Genomic DNA, 21,484 nt, shown 5'->3' with positions numbered 1-21,484 from the left:
TTTATATTATACTAGCTTTGCCCGGCCATGCGTTGCTGTGGCTAATGGGAATCCTTCGTTGGTCAGGTGGAATAGCAGTGAATAGCCTTGCAGTCTCAAAGCCTGGTCGTTTTCTGGAGTAGCTGGAGCTTTTTGTTGTATGAACGTAGAGGCATGGATGAGGGGTTGTGCTGCCATGTTTAGTGTTTCTGGGATGTGTAGTTTTTCTGTTTTGTCTTAGGCCGAAATTTCATTACCCTTTTATATATATAGATTATCTATATATATAAAAGAGTGATGGCATCACGGCGACCCACAAAACAACAAAACTACAGGCCCCCCAACCTCGAAATTTGACAACACAACCCATCATCCACGCCTCTAGGTTGATACAACAAAAAGAAAAGAAAAATAAAGTCCTAATTAGAGAGAGAGGAATAATGGCTTTTATCCAATTGCTGCCAGTTAGAAGGCTAAGCTCCTCCAACTTGATCTCCTAGAAACTCAATAAAAATAATAAAAAACATTAAAAAATAATTAAAAACACTAAAAAAATTAATACAATAAAATACCATAATAACAGAAAATAACTAAAAATAATACAAGAAAATAATAAAATATAATACATAAAAAGATAACTTACAATAAAATTAATTAAAAAAATACAAATAACGTCAAATAAAAATTACACAACAATTTTTAACCAATACCACCACCACTTTGCCACAGCAACGTGTGGCCGGGCACAGCTAGTATTATATATAATAGTAAATGGGTACCCCATGCAGACATGCCGGCAAAACACGACCAGAGATGTCTATGGGAAACAAACTCTTCAGCATGGAAAATGGGCCTTTACCTTGTCTGTGTATTGTATGTCATTGTGGAAAAGACATTGAATGTTTGCCTTATATGCGTACTGTAATCCACTGAGAGTCCCTCCGGGGAGATAAAGCAGAATATAAAGAATGTGTATTATTATTATAATGTATATACTGTATATACTTGAGTATAAGCCTAGTTTTTCAGCCCTTTTTTAGGGCTGAAAAAGCTCCCCTCGGCTTATACTCGAGTGAGGGTCCTGGCCGGCTTCTATTCAGGTTGGCTTCTACTTGTAAATTGTAAAGGATAAGAATACATACATAAAAATATTGATAAAACTAACATAGATTAAAAGCTCTAGTAAAGAGCCAGGTCTTGAGTGCTAGGGTAAAAGGCCCTAAGTAGTGTAGATGGGCCTTGTCTAGTGTTCCAGACTTTTAGCCTAGCACATACTGGTTCTAGACAGACAGACAAATAGTCAAAGTCTCCTGATCATTTCATCAATTTAAAGTATTTTCTTCATTGGAGGAAGAAACTAATTACAGAAGATGATCACGCTCACCTGCTACTTCCACTCGGACTGTGACATCGTAGAACCGGTGCTTGACTGAGTCAGGGTTGATCCAGACATAGTAGCTCATGGAGTCCTCGCTCCGTACAGGGTTGATGCTGAGGGTGCAGTTGCTCATCTCCAGGTCCCCCAGCACTTCTGTCCGTCCCTGATACTCAGGCAGAACAGTCTCTGGGCTCTTGCTGTTGTAGATCTCAGGGTAGCCTCTCGAGCGGTATTGGTACCACGCCACGCTGAATTTGTCGCCCCAAGAATCCCGGGAACCTGGGTAGGTGAACGAGCAGGGAATGACCACGCAGGAGCCCTGGAGGGCCCGGATTGTGCTCGGGAGCGTGGAGGTCCAGGCATGGGAGACAGGGCTGTGAAAAAGTACTGGAAAAAAGAAGGGGCGGAAGAGCGAAATATCAACTTGAGTGAAAATGTGCTGTCAAAGTTTTCATGGCTGGAATCACTGGGTGGCTGTAAGTTTTCTGAGCTCTATGGCCATGTTCTAGAAGCATCCTCTCCTGATGTTTTGCCCACATCTATGACAGGCGAGCCTTACAGCATTCAAGCCATGGAAATTTTGACACAAGAGTTTGACAGCTTATGACCGTTATCCCAAATTTGGACATTTCCACCCTGATTCCACAACACTTGACATGTATGTATTTTAATGTGATTATATTCTATGGTATTGACCGGGCTCATTCCCATGTAAGCTGCTCCGAGTCCCCATGGGGAGATGGAGGAGGGGTAATAAAATAAAATAATTACTGTATATACTTGAGTATAAGCCTAGTTTTTCAGCCCTTTTTTTAGGACTAAAAAAAGCCCCTCTCGGCTTATACTTGGGTGAGGATCCTGGTTGGCTTATATTTGGGTCTGCTTATACTCGAGAATATATGATACATTTATTATTTTTATCTATTATTATTGGTATTATTATATTTATTATTTTACTCTATTATTATTACATTTATTATTCTATCTATTATTGTTGCTACTACTACATTTATTTTACTCTAATTTTATTATTATTATCAAAAGGTAAAGGTAAAGGTTTTCCCCTGACGTTAAGTCCAGTCGTGACCGACTCTGGGGGTTGGTGCTTGTCTCCATTTCTAAGCCAAAGAGCTGGTGTTGTCCATAGACACCTCCAAGGTCATGTGGCCGGCATGATTGCATGGAGTGCCATTACCTTCCCGCTGGAGCGGTACCTATTGATCTACTCACATTTGCATGTTTTCGAACTGCTAGGTTGGCAGAAGCTGGGGCTAACAGTGGGCGCTCATTCCGCTCCCGGGATTTGAACCTGGGACCTTTTGGTCCGCAAGTTCAGCAGCTCAGTGCTTTAACACACTTTGCCACCAGGGGCCCCATTATTATTATTATTATTATTATTATTATTATTATTATTATTATTATTATTATTTATGACACAGCAAACAAGATAGATATGCTGGATTTCATATCACAAAATTACAAGTCGAACACTTTCCAAGTGTCTAGGACTGTGTGATGTATTTTCAGATGTTGCGTGCAGATCCCAGTAGGGTGGCCTTTTGCAGTTGGCAAATAATAATAATAATAATAATAATAATAATAATAATAATAATTACATTTATTATTTCACTTTGATCTTATTATTATTATTACACGTATTATTTTACTCTATTATTATTAAAAGGATACATTAAGCACATTTACATAGAAAATGAGAATAATGATTTAATCAGAGTTAGACAGTCTTATCTTAAATTAGAGCTTGATGTAAATATTCAGAAACATTTAACCTACTGATGCCTCAATTAATGTAATTTTTGGTATCTATTTTTATTTCTGAAATTTCCCACGTTCGGCTTATACTGGAGTCAATGATTTCCCAGTTTTTTGTGGTAAAATTAGATGCCTCGGCTTATATTCGGGTTGACTTATATTCGAGTATATACAGTATTATTATTTGAAACACAAGATGAATCCACAGCAGACACTCTGCTGGCTGTTGAATTGGATCACACGTCGGACACTTCCCAACGACAAGGCAGCACCCGATGGGGGGAAATAATAATAATAATAATTATTATTATTATTATTAATTAATATTATTATTATTATTATTATTATTATTATTAAAGGAACTTAAGAAACTCACCCAGGAAAAATGCCAGCTGAAGAGCGTTGCTGGAGCGTTTCATGATGTGATGTCCCTTGAGGATGGCAAACCCGTGTGAGGGTCAGGGTTTGGGGAAAGGGGAGGTCCTTCTACTTTTCTTGTCCGACATCCACAACAAGCTGACAGAAAACTGGTTGGAATAAGAAGATTCAAATGAAATTCACAAGGAGGGGGGGCACAGGGTGTGCATCAACTTTCAGGTTCACGAGAATGATGGAAGACTGGTTTGAAATGCTATAAAACCTACAGAAATGAGAGACTGTGGCAATACATATCTTGCACAAATAGCAGCTTTTTCTCTACTTGGACCCATAGCTATAAAGGAAACTCTCCAGAGCTTGGATTTCTGCCACTGTCAATGTTGCTGAAACTCAAGCAGGAACCCTGCCAGCCAAAAAACATACTACTCCCACCTTTAATTTTACTACTTGAATATAAATATGTCAAAACGCAAGGATCAGGCTGTGTGCAACAGTCTCTGTAGTATGATGAAATGGGGAAAAGGTTTACTGCAAGAGCATGGAATATTATCTGGGCCACCTTCAGCCTCATTCCCTGTCTCCCAAGCAAAAATTGCCAACTGTTCAACGGAAAACAAAAGCATACAATTGCAAATGTAATGCACAATTAATATGCTAAGACATGTCCAAATTGCCATGATGGCAATAATTATCCTCTCCGGTTCCTTTGCCTGGTTTTCACTTTCTAGAAATGCACAGACATGGAAAGGGAATTCCTTAACTGGAAATGCAGAATCCAAAATACGGTACTTCAATATCCTCCAATTGAATGACTGATAGAGTGACACCTTTGCTTTCTGATGATTCAATGCATTGGGTGTATAATGTGAAACATGAATGATGTTTTGAGTTTAGATTTGGGTCCTAACTCCAAGCTTATGCACTTGCATGAAAATACAGGCATTGTAAAATCCCACGAGGGGAAAAACTCAAAGCCAAAACACTTTTGGTCCCAAACATTACAGAGAAGAGATACTCAACCAGTAATATTTTTTAAAACTTGTCTGTTCTTCCTCAATAATAATTTTTGCCATCTTGACCACACTTTGCTATCACTTGGCCATACGTGTTCCAGTTTTCACCTAAGATACCTTGGAGGATATGCATGGAATTTCTTTCACTGCAATGTATTGTTTTGATTTATTTATGCGCCTCCTTTTCCCAAATCCAGGAACTGAAAATGTAAGTTATTGTATTTAAAATTCTGATAAGAAAAGTTTATAACAATACTTTAAAAGCACTCATTGAGGTTCTGATTCAGAATATCCCTCACCCACAAATTCTGCTGTTTGGAACAGAAACATAACTGTTGAGAATCAAAGGCCATGACATAGATAGATGTGCCTTTTACATTTCTGCCTGCATAAATGGAAGTATAGTGTCTACATCCAGGGAAGTCATGCTATCCCTCTATTCTGCTTTGATCAGACCACGCCAGGAATACTGTGTACAATTCTGGGCACCACAATTGAAGGGAGATGTTGACAAGCTGGAATGTGTCCAGGGGAAGGCGACTGAAATGATCAAATGTCTGGAGAACAAGCCCTATGAGGAGTGGCTTAAAGAGCTGGGCCTGTTTAGCCTGCAGAAGAGAAGGCTGAGAGGAGACCCTGCCCTGGAGACTACAACACAGAACAATGGCTTCAAACTACAGGAAAGGAGATTCCACCTGAACATCAGGAAGAACTTCCTCACTGTGAGAGAGAGCTGTTCAGCAGTGGAACTCTATGCCCCAGAGTGTGGTGCAGGTTCCTTCTTTGGAGGCTTTTAAACAGAAGCTGGATGGCCATCTGTCGGGAGTGCTTTGAGTGCAATGTTCCTCCTTCTTGGCAGAATGGGGTTGGACTGGATGGACCACAAGGTCTTTTCCAACTCTTATGATTCTATAAGTAACTAAAAAGGTACAAGATCCCATTTTTGCTGGTGCATGTTTTAAAGTCATTTGCATCTTAGGGCAACTCCATCACAAGATTTGCATAGAGAGGGATTGGCTTTGTCGTCCTCTGAGCTGAGAGAATGACGCACCCAAGATCACCCAATGGAAAGCCATAGCTGAGTGATGAGTCAAACCCTGGGCTCCAGATGCAACACTAAACAACCATACTATGAGAGACCTCAAAGGATCACTTGGTCCTTCAATAGAAACAATACTGCTGTCTGGGCAAAAGTAGCCCTCCAGATTTTGATGGAATACAAGTTCCAGTTGTCTTATTCAACATATCTAATAGTCAGGACTGATGGCATGAAGCTCCCATTACCTATACCACTCCAGGGTGCGCAGCTTGTTTCCATATGTGCCACTTTACAATCCATACCAGACAGAGAAATACGAGGGTTATCCAGAAAGTAGGTTACGTTTTGGAATTAAAAATGAACAAAGTATAGGAGAAAACATTTACCATATGAAGTTGAAAGCCACACCCAAATACCACTTCTCAACATAGTCGGCATTCAAATCTAGGCACTTATCATAGTGATGAATAAGCTTGGCAACTCCTTCTCCACAAAACTCTGCTGCTTGCATCCTTAACCAGTTGGTCGCCTCTTCCCGCAGCTGTGCCTCGTTGCCAAAAAGCAGCAGAGATTTGTGGGGAAGGAATTGCCAAGCTCATTCATTGCTATGATAAGTGCCTAGATTTGAATGCCGACTATGTTGAGAAGTGGTATTTGGGTGTGGCTTTCAACTGCATATGTTTTTTCCTATACTTTGTTCATTTTTAATTCCAAAACATAATCTACTTTCTGGATAACCTCGTACAATTGGAGGCAGATTGACCAAGGAAGGTGTGAGTGTGCAGGAAGCAGAGTTGCAAATTTTGGGTGGCACTTGGTTTGCAAACCTGAAAACCGCCTCCCCTGAGAGTAGATTTTCTCTAGAGTTCACTGACTTGCTTTCGCTGGAACACAGAAGGGCTTGACATCCAGAGGCGCATGAGCCAGCCATCAAGCACATGGGCCCCCGAAGGTGCTGGCAACCAGCCAAGGCCTGACTCATATAGAGATAAAGATAGAGACAGAGAGAATGGAGCTCCTAGCCCCCATGTACACCATGCACCAGACCCTCCAATACTGAGCAGTCACCTTCAACATGGCTGAGCTAATTGTCGCCTGCAACATCAGAGCACAACTCTTTCTGGTCTCCAGCTCTCATTCTAGTTCTCCATCATCACCATTACATGCATTTAAACAAAAACCAACAACCCCATCTCCATCCCTCTCTTTCAATCCCCACTTCCCCCACATCACACCCACAATCAGTCTCCACATCCCCTTTTCTCACTGGTTCAGTTGCCATCCCAAAGAGCCGAGGATCTGTCAGCAGCAGCAATTGCAGCGTCCGCTGTCATCCGCACCACCAAGGAGTGTGCATCACGTTCTCTAGCAATGCACAGAGCTAGCTGCGTAACCTAGGGGCATTCAAAGCCGCTGTCCGCATCAATTTAAAGCCGCTGTCGCTCACCCAGGCTCACACCCTGCTGGCTAAACACTGCTCAATTTCACTTCTTTTTTTTTTAAAGGACTGATGGAAGTCACGCCTTCTGAGCTGAGAACCCTGCCCACATCTGTGCGCACTGGCTTTAACTCATTAAGGATGCAGTTGAGATTTCCCCCCTCCCCACACTTTGAACTTTCTATGTGACAGAAAAATCCACAAACCCATGCAGTGGAAGTCCTAGGCATCTGCAACAACAGCAATCTCTATGGCTCAAAAATGTTTTCCCCACCCAATCTGAATTGTTAGAGCAGCTGCTAATGACCTCTGAAGGAATCCTAGGGCACGAGGTTGAGAAACCATGGGATAGGGAAAATCAATGTTAATCTTATATGTGCTCAGTCATTTAGTCGTCTCTGACTCTTCGTGACCTCATGGACCAGTCCACGCCAGAGCTCCCTGTCGGCCGTCACCGCCCCCAGTTCCTTCAAGGTCAAGCCAGTCACTTCAAGGATACCGTCCATCCATCTTGCCCTTGGTTGGCCTCTCTTCCTTTTTCCTTCCTTTTTCCCCAGCATCGTGATCTTTTCCAAGCTTTCCTGTCTCCTCATGATGTGGCCAAAATACTTCAGCTTTGCCTCTAGTATCCTTCCCTCCTATGAGCAGCCGGGCATTATTTCCTGGAGGATGGACTGGTTGGATCTTCTTGCGGTCCAAGGCACTCTCAGGATTTTCCTCCAGCACCAGAGTTCAAAAGCGTCTATCTTCCTTCGCTCAGCCTTATTTATTTATTTTATTTATTTACAGTATTTATATTCCGCCCTTCTCACCCCGAAGGGGACTCAGGGCGGATTACAATGAATACATATATGGCAAACATTCAATGCCAACAGACAAACAACATATATAGACAGACAGAGAGGCATTTAACTTTTTTTTTTCCAGCTTCACGATTCCGGCCACAGGGGGAGCGGTTGCTTCACTGTCCACTAGTGGCTGTACTTCCTCATTCCTTTCCTCGTGTTTTGCTGGCAGTTTTATGATGTTGTAAATTAGTTAAATTAGCCTCCCGCATAAAGCGTACCTAAATTTCCCTACTTGACAGATGCAACTGTCTTTCGGGGCTGCATAGGTCAACAGCAAGCCGGGCTATTTAATGATCGGGGGCTTAACCCGACCCGGGCTTCGAACTCATGACCTCTCGGTCAGTAGTGATTTATTGCAGCTGGTTACTAGCCAGCTGCGCCACAGCCTGGCCCTTCCTTATGGTCCAGCTTTCGCAACCATAGGTTACTATGGGGAATACCATTGCTTTCACTATGAGGACCTTCATTGCCAGTGTGATGTCTATGCTCTTTACTATTTTGTCAAGATTGGCCATTGCTCTCCTCCTGAGAAGTAAACGTCTTCTGATTTCCTGGCTGCAGTCTGCATCTGCAGTGATTTTCGCGCCTAGAAATATAAAGTCTGTCACTGCCTCCACATTTTCTCCCTCTATTTGCCAGTTATCAATAGGTGTAGTTGCCATGATCTTGGTTTTCATGACGTTTAACTGCAACCCGGCTTTTGCACTTTCTTCGTTCACCTTGGTGATAAGGCTCCTCAGCTCTTCCTCGCTTTCGGCCATCAGAGTGGTATCATCTGCATACCTAAGGTTGTTAATGTTTCTTCCAGCAATTTTAACTCCGGCCTTGAAATCGTCAAGCCCCACATGTCGCATGATGTGTTCTGCATACAAGTTGAATAGGGAGGGTGAAAGTATGCAGCCCTGCCATACTTCTTTCCCAATCTTGAACCAGTCTGTTATTTCGTGATCTGTTCTGACTGTGGCTACTTGGTCTTTATACAGATTTCTCAGGAGACAGACAAGGTGACTTGGTTTCCCCAGACCACCAAGAACATGCCATAGTTTATTATGATCCACACAGTCAAAGGCTTTAGAATAGTCAATAAAACAGAAGTAGATGTTTTTCTGAAACTCCCTGCCTTCATCCATTATCCAGTGGATATTGGCAATTTGGTCTCTCATTCCTCTGCCTTTTCTAACCCCAGCTAATCTTATAGGTAAAGGTAAATAAAGGTTTCCCCCTGACATTAAGTCTAGTTGTGTCCGTCTCTGGGGGCATTGCAAAGGCATGTGAAATTCTATTTCAGCATCTTTTGCTGACAACATGTGGATTTTCTAATGGTCAGCATCTATATAACATGCTCAGATATATAACTTGCGCACATACACAGAGAGATTGCAGCCCAATATCCCATCAGTATAGCGAAAATATCCGCATGCGGAGATATGCTATGCTAGCACAACGTCAATGCAAAATGGCAACATTGTACAAAAACATGCCAGTGGCTGGATGTTGTTCAATATCTTACAGCAATGACAATGCAGAACCACAACACACAGTGTGCAACCACAATGCAAAAGGTACAACCACAATGACTAATATTGCTGACTGTGCAACTATGGTCTGCCATGGTCAGCAGAATGCATCTGTTGTGTTATAACTAACAATGTGCCCTATATGGATAGGGTTGTTTTCATGTCAGGAGCAACTTGAGAAACTGCAAGTAGCTTCTGGTGAGAGACAATTGGCCATCTGAAAGGACATTGCCCTGTTGATGCCTGGATGTTTTGATGTTTTTACCATCCTTGGGGAGACTTCTCTCATGTCCCCGCATGGAGCTGGAGCTGATAGAGGGAGCTCATCCACACTCTCCCCAGTTTGGATTCGAACTGGCAACCTTCAGATCAGCAACTCAACTTTCAAGTCATCAGTCCTTCCAGCACAAGGGTTTAACCCACTGCACCACCAAGGGCTCCTATATGGATAGCGCAATTTGAACATGTGTATGTCACTAATGGCACCAGCCAGGGTTAAAAAAAAAAACTCATTAACTGTGCCGCTGTAATTGCACACCCTTCAATCCATTCCTGACACACCCCTCCCTCGGTAACATTCAATTTTTCTATCCCTTGGGCTCCCTCTCTTTGACCATTCCCACCCACACATCCACACCTCAATCCTTGATTCTTGCAAGGAAAAATAGTTAAGATAGTTTTCTGCTCACAGCAGAAGAAAACCCAATATTCTTCCATAATATTTTTCTCAGCCTTGAGGAATAATTACCTGTAGTAGGAGGGAAAGCAAGCACATGGTTTTCACACAAAAATATTTTCTGCACAAAGAACAATGCGCTCTATGCATGAAAACAATTTTTCTATGCAGATAAAAGGTTTTGGGTTTTGGCACCAAAGAACTCTACATGTTCTCCACAGATTAATTCCTGTATCACACTGTGTGATGTTTAAATACAGTAGAGTCTCACTTATCCAACACTTGCTTATCCAATGTTCTGGATTATCCAACGCATTTTTGTAGTCAATGTTTTCAATATAACATGATACTTTGGTGCTAATTTTGTAAATACAGTAATTACAACATAACATTACTGCGTATTGAACTACTTTTTTTGTCAAATTTGTTGTATAACATGATGTTTTGGTGCTTAATTTGTAAAATCATAACCTATTTTGATGTTTAATAGGCTTTTTCTTAATCTCTCCTTATTATCCAACATATTCGGTTATCCAGTGTTCTGCCGGCCCATTTATGTTGGATAAGTGAGACTCTACTGTACTGCAAAATGCACACAATTCTGTACAGTCTGTTATTCCTCTCAATTGGTTTCCCTAGTTGTCAGGAAACTCATTTTTTGACCTAGGAATGAGCAATTATGAATATTCTTTCTATTCTTACTTTATTTATTTTATCGTGTCAGAAGCGACTTGAGAACATACTGCAAGTCGCTTCTGGTGTGAGAGAATTGGCCGTCTACAGAGACTCTGCCATCCTACTGGTAGGCTTCTCTCATGTCCCTGCAAGCTAGGGCTGACAGACAGGAACTCACCCTGTCTTATGGATTCTATTCCTACTGCAACGTTTGTAAAAGTGTTACAGAAAATAATTGTTCAAATGTGATTACTATGAATAGAATTAAAATCATTTAAAACAATTCCATTCAATGGTAAAAAAAATAAAAATATAAAACCCAACTAATTATTTCAGCACATGTACCTCTGTTTTTGAATTTTTGCCTTTTTGTGATTGGAATCTGCCCTGAGTCCCTTTGGGGAGATAGGGTGGAATATAAATAAAGTTTTATATATTATTCTATCTATCTCTAATCTATCTAATATTTTAATGTATAAAATATCCCAAAAGTGCACCTCCCACACACAAATAGCACAATAATAAATAACAAAATTGCCCTTAACTCTGTGTAATATATGATTGTATGTATGTTGATTTTTATGATGGTTTTATTGATATTGATGTTTTACTGTTGGAATAATTGTTTTATTGTTTCATTGCTGTATGTTTCAGGCTCGGTCCCCATGTAAGCTGCTCCGAGTCCCCACTGGGGAGATGGGGTGGAGTATAAAAATAAAGTTATTATTATTATTATTATTATTATTATTATTATTATTATTATTATTATTATATGACTAGTACAGTAGAGTCTCACTTATCCAACATTCGCTTATCCAACATTCTGGATTATCCAACGCATTTTTGTAGTCAATGTTTTTAATACATCGTGATATTTTAGTGCTAAATTCGTAAATACAGTAATTACTACGTAGCATTACTGTGTATTGAACTACTTTTTCTGCCAAATTTGTTGTATAACATGATGTTTTGGTGCTTATTTTGTAAAATCATAACTTAATTTGGTGTTTAATAGGCTTCTCCTTAATCTCTCCTTGTTATCCAACTTATTCGCTTATCCAACGTTCTGCCGGCCTGTTTATGTTGGATAAGTGAGACTCTACTGTACTTAAAATCATAACACTATTTTCCAGTCTAGTGTAGTATTGTCTAAAGAACCAGCATAGTGCAGTGGTTTCAGCAGACTAGGTTTCTGGGGATGAGGCTTCAAATACTCTTTGGCTTCAAAAATGCACTGGATGAACTTGGACAAGTCACACTTTCACAGCCTCAGGGGAAAGCAATGGCAAACCTCTTCTAAAGAAATCTCACCAAAAAATCCCCATGACAGGTTTCCCTTAGGATTCCCATATGACTTGAAAGCATACAACAAGAATATAGAAAGCTGCAAAGCAAGGGTGAGTAACTGCACTGGAGCAAGGGACAGTGTTTGCTCACACCCACATAGCTGGTAGTTTTTAATTTCCCATTTTCCGCAAACCAGAAGTGATAGCGTGACACTTTCAGTTCCACTCTTGGTCATTTTTCTGAACCAATGTTTCCAAGAAAACCACATGATAGGCCTTGGGATCATCATTGCTTGGAAACAATTTGAAGACACACAGTAACATTAACATCAACAGTACTGTCTGCTTCCTAGTTGGGAAGGTGACAGTTCAGGATCTATCCAAAAGTTAGATCTCTAGGTAATTTGCAGTAGATTGACCATGAAGGATTCCTTATCAACACGAGCAGTTTGGGATGAAAATTAAGAGCAGATTTTTTCCCTCTCAGTGGAAAAGACAGCTCTGTGTTCACTTTCAGTATTCAAAATTGGTTGAGTTCAGAATATTTCTTCAGTCCTCAACATATGTTTTCTACATCAGATTGGGACATGAGAGAAGCCTCTCACAAAGATGGTAAAAACATCAAAACATCCCTTGGCAACATCCTTGCAGACAGCCAATTCTCTCACACCAGAAGCGACTTGCAGTTTCTCAAGTTGCTCCTGACACACACACAAAATAAAACACATGAGGTTCTGCTTGGAGTCTCTCAATGCATTCTACTACACAAAGTAAACCTACTACCCTCAACTTTGCATCAACCGGATCCTTTCTCGATCCACTAGTGGCAGCTGATAGTCTTCATCTGAATGGGGTGGTGAATCATCTCTGGATTTTAGTCTGAACTTCAAAGGAACTTCCTGAAGTGCTGAACCGTAACCCAAAATGGGTTCAGAACCTTTGACAGCTCCTTTCAAAGTTTAGACTTGGCTTCATCTTCTTTCTGATCTCAGTCAATAGCTTCTACTGTACAACAATAGGACAACAATTGACAACAACATGTCTATCTGTATTTTATGTGTTTTTATGAATGTCTGATATAATTTAATAACTTTTTAATTGATTCACAATTTATTGTACAATTTTATATACAGTAGAGTCTCACTTATCCAACACTCGCTTATCCAACATTCTGGATTATCCAACGCATTTTTGTAGTCAATGTTTTCAATATATCATGATATTTTGGTACTAAATTCGTAAATACAGTAATTACTACATAGCATTACTGCGTATTGAACTACTTTTTCTGTCACTTTCAGTATTCAAAATTGACTGTGAATCCAGAATCTTTCTTCACTCCTCAACATATGTTTTCTACATCAGATTGGGACATGAGAGAAGCCTCTCACAAGGATGGTAAAAACATCAAAACATCCCTGGGCAACATCCTTGCAGACGGCCAATTCTCTCACATCAGTAGCAACTTGCAGTTTCTCAAGTTGCTCCTGACACAAAAATAAATAAATAAAATACATCAGGTTCTGCTTGGACTATCTCAATGCATTCTACACAAAGTAAACCTACTATCCGCAACTTTGCATCAACCAGATCCATTCTCGATCCACTAGTGGCAGCTGATAGTCTTCATCTGAATGGGGTGGTGAATCATCTCTGGATTTTAGTCTGAATTTCAAAGGAACTACTTGAAATGCTGAACCATAACCCAAAATGGGTTCAGAGCCTTTGACAGCTCCTTTAAAAGTTTAGACTGGGCTTCATCATCTCTGATCTCAGTCAATGGCTTCTACTGTACAACAATAGGACAACAATTGACAACAAGATGCATATCTGTATTTTATAAGTGTTTTTATGAACGTCTGATATAATTTAATAACTTTTTAATCGATTCACAATTTATTGTACAATTTTATATACAGTATGTGTTTTATTGTAAGCCGCCCTGAGTCCCCTATTGGGTGAGAAGGACGGGATATAAATATTGTAATAAATAAATAAATAAATAATAGGACAATGACGACAAAAGGAGCTGAGGTAGCTCAATGGGTTAAACCCATAGGTTCTCTCTCTCTCTCATCAGCTCTGGAAGGATGCAGCTCTCCCAGTGAACACCCAAACACTTCTCCATCATGACATTTGCTCCAGCTGTGCCAAATCCCCACTCCACGCCAAAACCCTGCCTCTCGGACACCCATCTCCCCAAAGGTCTCACCTGACACAGACTGGGGGCACCCCAATTCCTGCCCCAGGCACCTGCAAGCGGGCCGGCTTCCTCCTCACGCTCTATTTCTTCCTCCCTCTGACATCCTCTTTACCATTGCCTCCCTCCCCCCCTCTCTCTCGCCCTCCCCCCCTTGTCCTCTCCCCGCTCCTGCCAACTATAAATAATCACTTCTCTCTCTTGTGCTGCGCTCTCTCGCTCTCTCTCTCTCTGGCCCGGGGCCTTGCAAAGTTTCTGTGCTCCACTGCTCCCAGCCTGCATCCACAATTGGTCTCCACTAACCAACCTGCTCCACTACCTGCTAACTCACAGTCACTGACAAAAGCCGAAAGCTGCCGCTATTTCCTGGGCACCAGCCTGGCATTTTTGATCCATGGCTTGCAAAGCATTAGACGTCACCCTTTGGGACCTCCTGAAACCAACATTTTGCCTTTTCAAATCCTGTAAATAGCATCTAGGAATCAAACCTGCTACTAGACAGAATGAAGCAACTGCCTTGGGCAAAATGGATAGCAAATTGTAATATTTTTTTCCATTTTTTTTATTTTGAAAAAACTGGCAAGGAAGGTAAACTTCTGGTATTTTTGCCTCATGTGCCAAAAATAACCTGCCATGGCATTTGATGCTAGACCCCAGGCTGTAAAATACTTATCCAACGTAAACGGGCCGGCAGAACGTTGGATAAGTGAATATGTTGGATAATAAAAAGAGATTAAGGAAAAGCCTATTAAACATCAAATTAGGTTATGATTTTACAAATTAAGGGCGAAAGATTTATACGATCTGAAGAGAAACCAGAGTATCACTTAATTTTTGGAAATTGTTAAAATAATTAGAAGACATAGGTTCTACCAGGACAAGACAAAACATAATATAATTTAATTAGATTCCCATAAGGGACGAATGGAAGTACAAAACATGTTACATGTATGTGTGTGTATGTGTTTTTTTTAATCTCTCTCTCTCTCTCTCTCTCTCTCTCTCTCTATCTATATATATATATGTATATTTTAAGTTTTTTGTTGTAATGTGATGTTGGAAAATTCAATAAAAAATTATAGAAAAAACAAATTAAGCACCAAAACATCATGTTATACAACAAATTTTACAGAAAAAGTAGTTCAATACACAGTAATGCTATGTAGTAATTGCTGTATTTACGAATTTAGCACCGAAATATCATGATATATTGAAAACATTGACTACAAAAATGTGTTGGATAATCCAGAACGTTGGATAAGCGAGTATTGGATAAGTGAGATTCTATTGTAGCTATATTTTTCTTGGCTCATTATTTTTTATTTTGTAAAGAAACATAATACATCGAAAGTGGTGGTACAATATATTAATAGGAAAGTGAGGAGGGTGAAAGGGTTCTGAAAATAGGTGAAGGGAGAAAACCTGAGGGAAAAAAACAGAGAGAGAGAAAAAAGAAAAAAGAAAAGAAAAAAAGAAAAAAATTGATTGACTTCCCATCTTGACCTCGGAGTTATTTTTCTACATAAGCACAGCGGCCAGACTAACAATAGCGAAAGTCTGGAAAGGGATTAACTTCCGAGGAATGGTTAATCAGAATCTTGGACATGATACAAATGGAGAAGCTAACACAAAAAATAAGAGAGGGTAAAAATAAAACAGACTGGACAAACTTCACAAAATTCTTGATGAAAAGAAGAATGGACTTCATGATAGACTTATCTACAATATAAATGGTTTAAACGAAAAGAGACTAAGGGAAAATACCAATATGTAATCAACAAAATAGCTATATTTTTCTGTATCTGTCTAAAGGTAAAGGTAAAGGTTTCCTGCTGACATTAAGTTCCATTGTATCCGACTCTGGGGGTTGGGCTCATCTCCATTTCTAAGCCGAAGAGCTGGCATTGTCCATAGACACCTCCAAGGTCATGTGGCTGGCATGACTGCATGGAGTGCCATTATCTTCCTGCCGGAGCGGTACCTATTGATCTACCCACATTTGCATGTTTTCAAACTGCTAGGTTGGCAGAAGCTGGAGCTAACAACGGGTGCTCACTCTGCTCACCAGATTCGAACCTGAGATCTTTTGGTCCGCAAGTTCAGCAGCTCAGCGCTTTAACATGCCAGGCTTCCTATCTGTCTATAGATGGGTATATTTAACATAGTGAAGGGAGGTTACGGGAGACTGAGATACTAGTCTTCAAATATCAAAAGGGCTGTTTGACTGTGTTTTCCAGAGGGAAGGGCGACATGAATAATGAACATGCAAGAAAAGGATTTGTGGATAAACATTAGAAGAAATATCCCCATGGTATCATTTGACAGTGGAACAGACTGCCTCAGGACATGGAGGGCTCTTTTTATCTGAGCTCCATGGACAACTGTCTATCAGAGATGTGAGGCTCTAATAAGAGCAAACTGCTGTGTGTGATCTGTATCGCCATTGCTTAAAGTCTGAAATGCATAATTATTCCCCGATGGGAATTGTACTCTATGTTCGCTCAGTTGCACTGTTGCCTATGTTCGATTTCACATGTTCCGAGGATGTTCCCTGGCATTGCAGCCTCCTGCAAGCGCTTGTTCCCTAGCATTGCAATAATCCCCCGCAGCGAGTACAGCCTGACATTGCAGCCCAATTCGGCTGGCAGAAAGCCCACTAGGTTCAAGACTCGCTCTGCGAGAGAAACCAAGCCATAGTTAAGGGATTTTCACAATTCTGTGCCATGCTTAGTTTGAGATAAAACAGAGGCTCAGGCACACACACATACACTGTATTCCCTGTGGCCTGATTCCCAAATACATTTCAAATTGCAGCACTGGAGCTACTGGTTTTAGTGGGAGATTGTAACACTCCTACACAAGAATCAATGGGTGCTTCATTCTGGACGGATTGTACCTCTGTGTTCAGTGCGTATTTGTGTGTGAGTGAGAAACGGGTGACACCAACACTGAAAATCAATACACACAGCATACAAAGCAGAGAGGCATGTCAGAATCAGACTATGGACCTCCTTTTGTGAAACGATTCCTTACACACATACGCACACACATGCACACACAACTCTCTACAACAGGGGTCCTCAAACTTTTTAAGCCGAGGGCCGGTCCACAATCCTTCAGACTGTTGAGGGGCCGGATTATCATTTGAAAAAAAAAATACAAACACATTCTGATGCACACTGCACATGTCTTATTTGTAGTGCAAAAACAACAACAACAACAACAACAACAACAACGAAAGAACAATACAATATTTAAAAATAAAAATAATTTTAACCAACATACATTTATCAGGATTTCAATGGGAAGTGTGCTCCTGTTTCTGGCCAATGAGATAGTCAAGTTAATTAGGGTTGTTGTTGTTGTTGTTGTTGTTGTTGTTGTTGTTGTTGTTGTTGTGTGTCTTCAAGTCATTTCAGACTTTGGGCGAGCCTAAGTCTAAAATGTATTTATTTATTATTTATTTATTTACTGCATTTATTTATTACATTTGTATCACACCCTTCTCACCCCAAAGGGGACTCAGAGTGGCTTACAAATTATATGTACATACAATATATTATATTATTAGCATAGCACAATATTAGCATTATATATTACTTTATTGAACTATACCACTATACTGTAATATTATTAGTAATATTATATGTAATATAGAATATATAATTAATATTATTATATGGTATTATTATTAGTGTTATATTGTATTACATTATAATATTATTATCAATATTATATATATATACAATATATAATATTTTAAAACTGAGGACGGGGGCCAGGTAAATGACCTCGGAGGGCCGCATCCAGCCCCCGGGCCTTAGTTTGGGGACCCCTGTTCTACAACTTACCATTGTAAGTGTCCCCACTTAATAGCCTCTTTTTCTGTTGCTCATCTCTCAATAAAACATTTTCCCAGTTTCCTTTGGCTGATTTGCGGGTGTTTGACAATTAAAATACAAATAAAATCTGAAACATCAGCAAGTGTCCATCTGTACTTGAGTTGAAATTTCAACCACATCAGAATATTTAAAAAATCACTCTTTTGAGTGATATATTGGAGTCTTTGTGGACAACAAGTTAAATATGAGCCAACAATGTGATGCAGTGGATAAAAAAGCCAATGCGATTTTGGCCTGCATAAATAGGATCTAGTGTCTAGATCCAGGGAAGTCATGCTACTGCGTTGTTCAGAACACACCTGGAATACTGTGTCTAATTCTGGGCATCGCAATTGAAGACAAGCTGGAATGTGTCCGGAGGAGGGCAACTCAAAGGATCAAGGGTCTGGAGAACAAGCCCTATGAGGAGCGGCTTAAAGAGCTGGACATGTTTAGCCTGAAGAAGAGAAGGCTGAGAGGAGACATAATGAGGACCATGTATAAATATATGAGGGAGGTCTTAGGGAGGAGGAAGCAAGCTTGTTTTCTGCTGCCCCGGAGACCAGGATGTGGAACAATGACTACAAACTGCAGGAAAGGAGATTCCACCTAAACATTAGGAAGAGCTTCTTAACTGTGAAAGCTGTTCAGCAGCGGAACTCTCTGCCCTGGAGTGTGGTGGAGGCTCCTTCTTTGGAGGCTTTTAAACAGAGGCTGTATGGCCATCTGTCAGGGGTACTTAGAATGAGATTTTCCTGCTTCTTGGCAGGGGGTTGGACCGGATGGCCCACGAGGTCTCTTCCAACTCTATGTGAATGATGCATAAAGAAAAATATTTTGATTTTCCACCAACATGGTTTATACAAGGGATAAAGTGGGAAAGAGTGGAGCCATAGAAGATATTGAGTTCGTTGGAAGAAAATTGGGATATAAATGTAGATGATGGATGGAAAGAAGTAAGGAAGGAATATGTGCCCTACTTCCATCACTATACAATTTATTGCTATTGCTGTGACCACGAAAGGATCTTATAAGCCTGTAAAGTTTGCAGTCCAGGTATTCATTTGACAGCCCCCAAAGCCACATTCCCGATAAGAGTGATAGAAAAGCAGACAGCTGTACTGACCCATACTAACTGAGCAATTCTTGCAGTTTTAAACTTCACTAGAAGAAGGATATTTTATAAAGTCAATGGATCGCTGGCCATCCATGATTAAACCACATGAAGAAGCTGTCCATTGTGGAAGGGATAGCTCACATGTTCACTACCTTTAGATTAGGATGAAGACTGAAGCGTGCCCTTTGTCAGGGTTTGCAAAGATACTATATGTGTGTTAACTGGAAAATCAAATACATGAAGCCATTTAACTAAGTTTGCAAAGACCTGGGAATTGGTTTGTAACTGTTGCTGTCCTGCTGCTGGAGAACCAATTTGTACAGGTTTCTCTCTCTGTGTGTGTGTGTGTTAGAGAGAGAGAGAGAGAGAGAGAGACTTCTGAGTACTGGCTGGAAAGAAGATGGCTCTGTACTCAGGGAGGTCTAACTATTTCTGAGGCCTCACTTGCTGCTGATCTTCACTGAAACAGATTCATGGACTAAGAAAGGACTGACTACAACTGCTGATTTCCGTAGCCATTAGAGGGACTATAAATACCATTGTTCTGTTGATCTCTTGGATTGAGTAAAAGTTCCTGTGTTACTTCGTTCTGCAAAGCTGAGTGGTGCATCATTCTGCATGGTGTCTCTGGGTCACGGGCACACGTAAGAGCTTCCATCTGTTGGGAATTGACGAGCCGTTAAGCTCTAATTACCCCCTTTATGAGGTAAATTCCCATTAAAATTGCAGAGTAAAAATGCAGCAGTGAGACTTATGCAGTGTGAGTTTTGGAAGGCCTCTGTGTCTTCAGGAAGGCAAAGGAACGCAAAGTTAGCTTTAAAGTTTAAACGCATTTATTGAGGTAAAAAGAAATCCATTGATGGATAGAAAAGGTTTGGAGCTAACTAGCTAATATATCCTGTTCTAATACACATAGACGGATCAAAATAACAAAGGTCTAGATAGCTACATCTTGGCTAGTAGAGCGGACAGAATGCGTCCTTTCTCTGGAACAAAGCAGGAAGATGGAACGGAGACCAAGCCTCATGGGTCGCTTCTTCTCTAGGGCCATAAACATTCCAAAGGCCCAATTGGGGAAATTACGTCAAAGCCCTAGGAGGGATCACATTTCTAAAGCATCGAAGGGTGGGGTTGACCTAAACAGGACATGAGGGAGGAAACAATAGTAAAGCCTAATCAAAGCATGCATGGAACTGGGGAAGGTGTCCCTGACTCTTTTTCTAGGCTTCCTATCTAACCATAGAGACTTAAGCAGTGCAGGATGACATTTTTCCAACACCATTTACCATCCATAATCCCCAACAACCTTAAGTTCAGATGAAAGTTAGAAGGAGATGTCCAAGGATTCCATTTTCCCCCTATCAAAGAGACCTGATGTTCTGACCCTACAAAGCTTGATTTCCCTATGTTACTGAAAACCACATGATTCCAAAAGGGAGTAAAAAGAGGAAGGGAGAGGGAGAAAAAGAGAGCAGCAGAGAGACGGAGAGATTCGTCAGTGGCCTCCTCCACCTTCTCTTTCCCTCTCGCTCTCTGTTCTCCCAGTGCTGCTGACCAGCACCCTCAGGGGATGTTGCTTTGCTGCGTTGGCTTCGTAACAGACTAAATTATTACTGCATACAGACAGTAGCTGGAGAGAGCTTGGGTCGATTACAGATTTCTATGAAAACCAAAAAAGACACTTTTTTTCTCCAAATTGCAACTCCCTTAGACAATGAAGTGAGGGGTTATTGTGCTAGAAGGTCAAGGGCAGAAGGACACCCGCCACCCTCCTCTCCTCTGTGAGTTAATGACTTTTGGAGAGCCGGGCTGGCGTGTGTGCTTGCATGTGAGGGCCGCGGGGATATTCCACCCTCACCCCCATTTCTGTGAATCCTTCCTTCCTTCCTTCATTTCTTTCACCCCAAGATTTTTTTTATTTCTGGAGATGGAGGGAATCATTTTACCTATACAATCTATAGAAGCTATACAATCCAGTCCTCGTAAACATGACAGGCACATTTCCCTCTGGGGAGGACTACCATTCCCAGACTTTCACAACATGTTAAGTCCAAGTGTTGTGATTTGGAAGGGACAATCTCAATGGATCCTCTGTTATCCCATTTTTGCATCTGTGGTTAGAGAATCCCAGTTTCTCTCTTCCCTGGCTACAACTCCTAGGATACATCTACTCAGTAGAATTAAGGCAGTTTTGACACCACTTTAACTGTAATAACTCAATGCTATGGAATTATGGGAGTTGTAGTTTTAACTCAACCTTCTCTGCCAAACAGTTCTGATGCATCA

The 21,484-nt window shown here is 40.7% G+C and overlaps 1 protein-coding gene across 2 annotated transcripts in view; it reads right to left on the bottom strand.

Moving 5' to 3' along the window:
* The window catches only part of LOC100564538 (myelin-associated glycoprotein), a 30,994-nt gene extending 16,668 nt beyond the window's left edge, over positions 1-14,326 (bottom strand). Inside the window, exons 1-3 of one of the 2 annotated variants that reach the window (XM_008117299.3) lie at positions 14,213-14,326; positions 3,507-3,657; positions 1,364-1,744 (exon numbers count right to left, since the gene is read on the bottom strand). In XM_008117299.3, the coding sequence (XP_008115506.2) occupies positions 1,364-1,744; positions 3,507-3,549 (424 nt within the window). In that variant the 5' untranslated portion in view covers positions 3,550-3,657; positions 14,213-14,326. Of the gene's footprint in view, positions 1-1,363; positions 1,745-3,506; positions 3,658-6,827; positions 7,114-14,212 lie in introns of those variants that run through there. The other variant, XM_008117298.3, reaches the window with a different exon arrangement.
* Between the last annotated feature and the right edge of the window lie 7,158 nt (positions 14,327-21,484).

This window comes from Anolis carolinensis, unplaced genomic scaffold (genome assembly GCF_035594765.1).
Source record: "Anolis carolinensis isolate JA03-04 unplaced genomic scaffold, rAnoCar3.1.pri scaffold_10, whole genome shotgun sequence".
NCBI lineage: Eukaryota > Metazoa > Chordata > Lepidosauria > Squamata > Dactyloidae > Anolis > Anolis carolinensis.
Note: the sequence above shows the minus strand (reverse complement) of the source record. Positions and strands in the feature narration are given on the sequence as shown.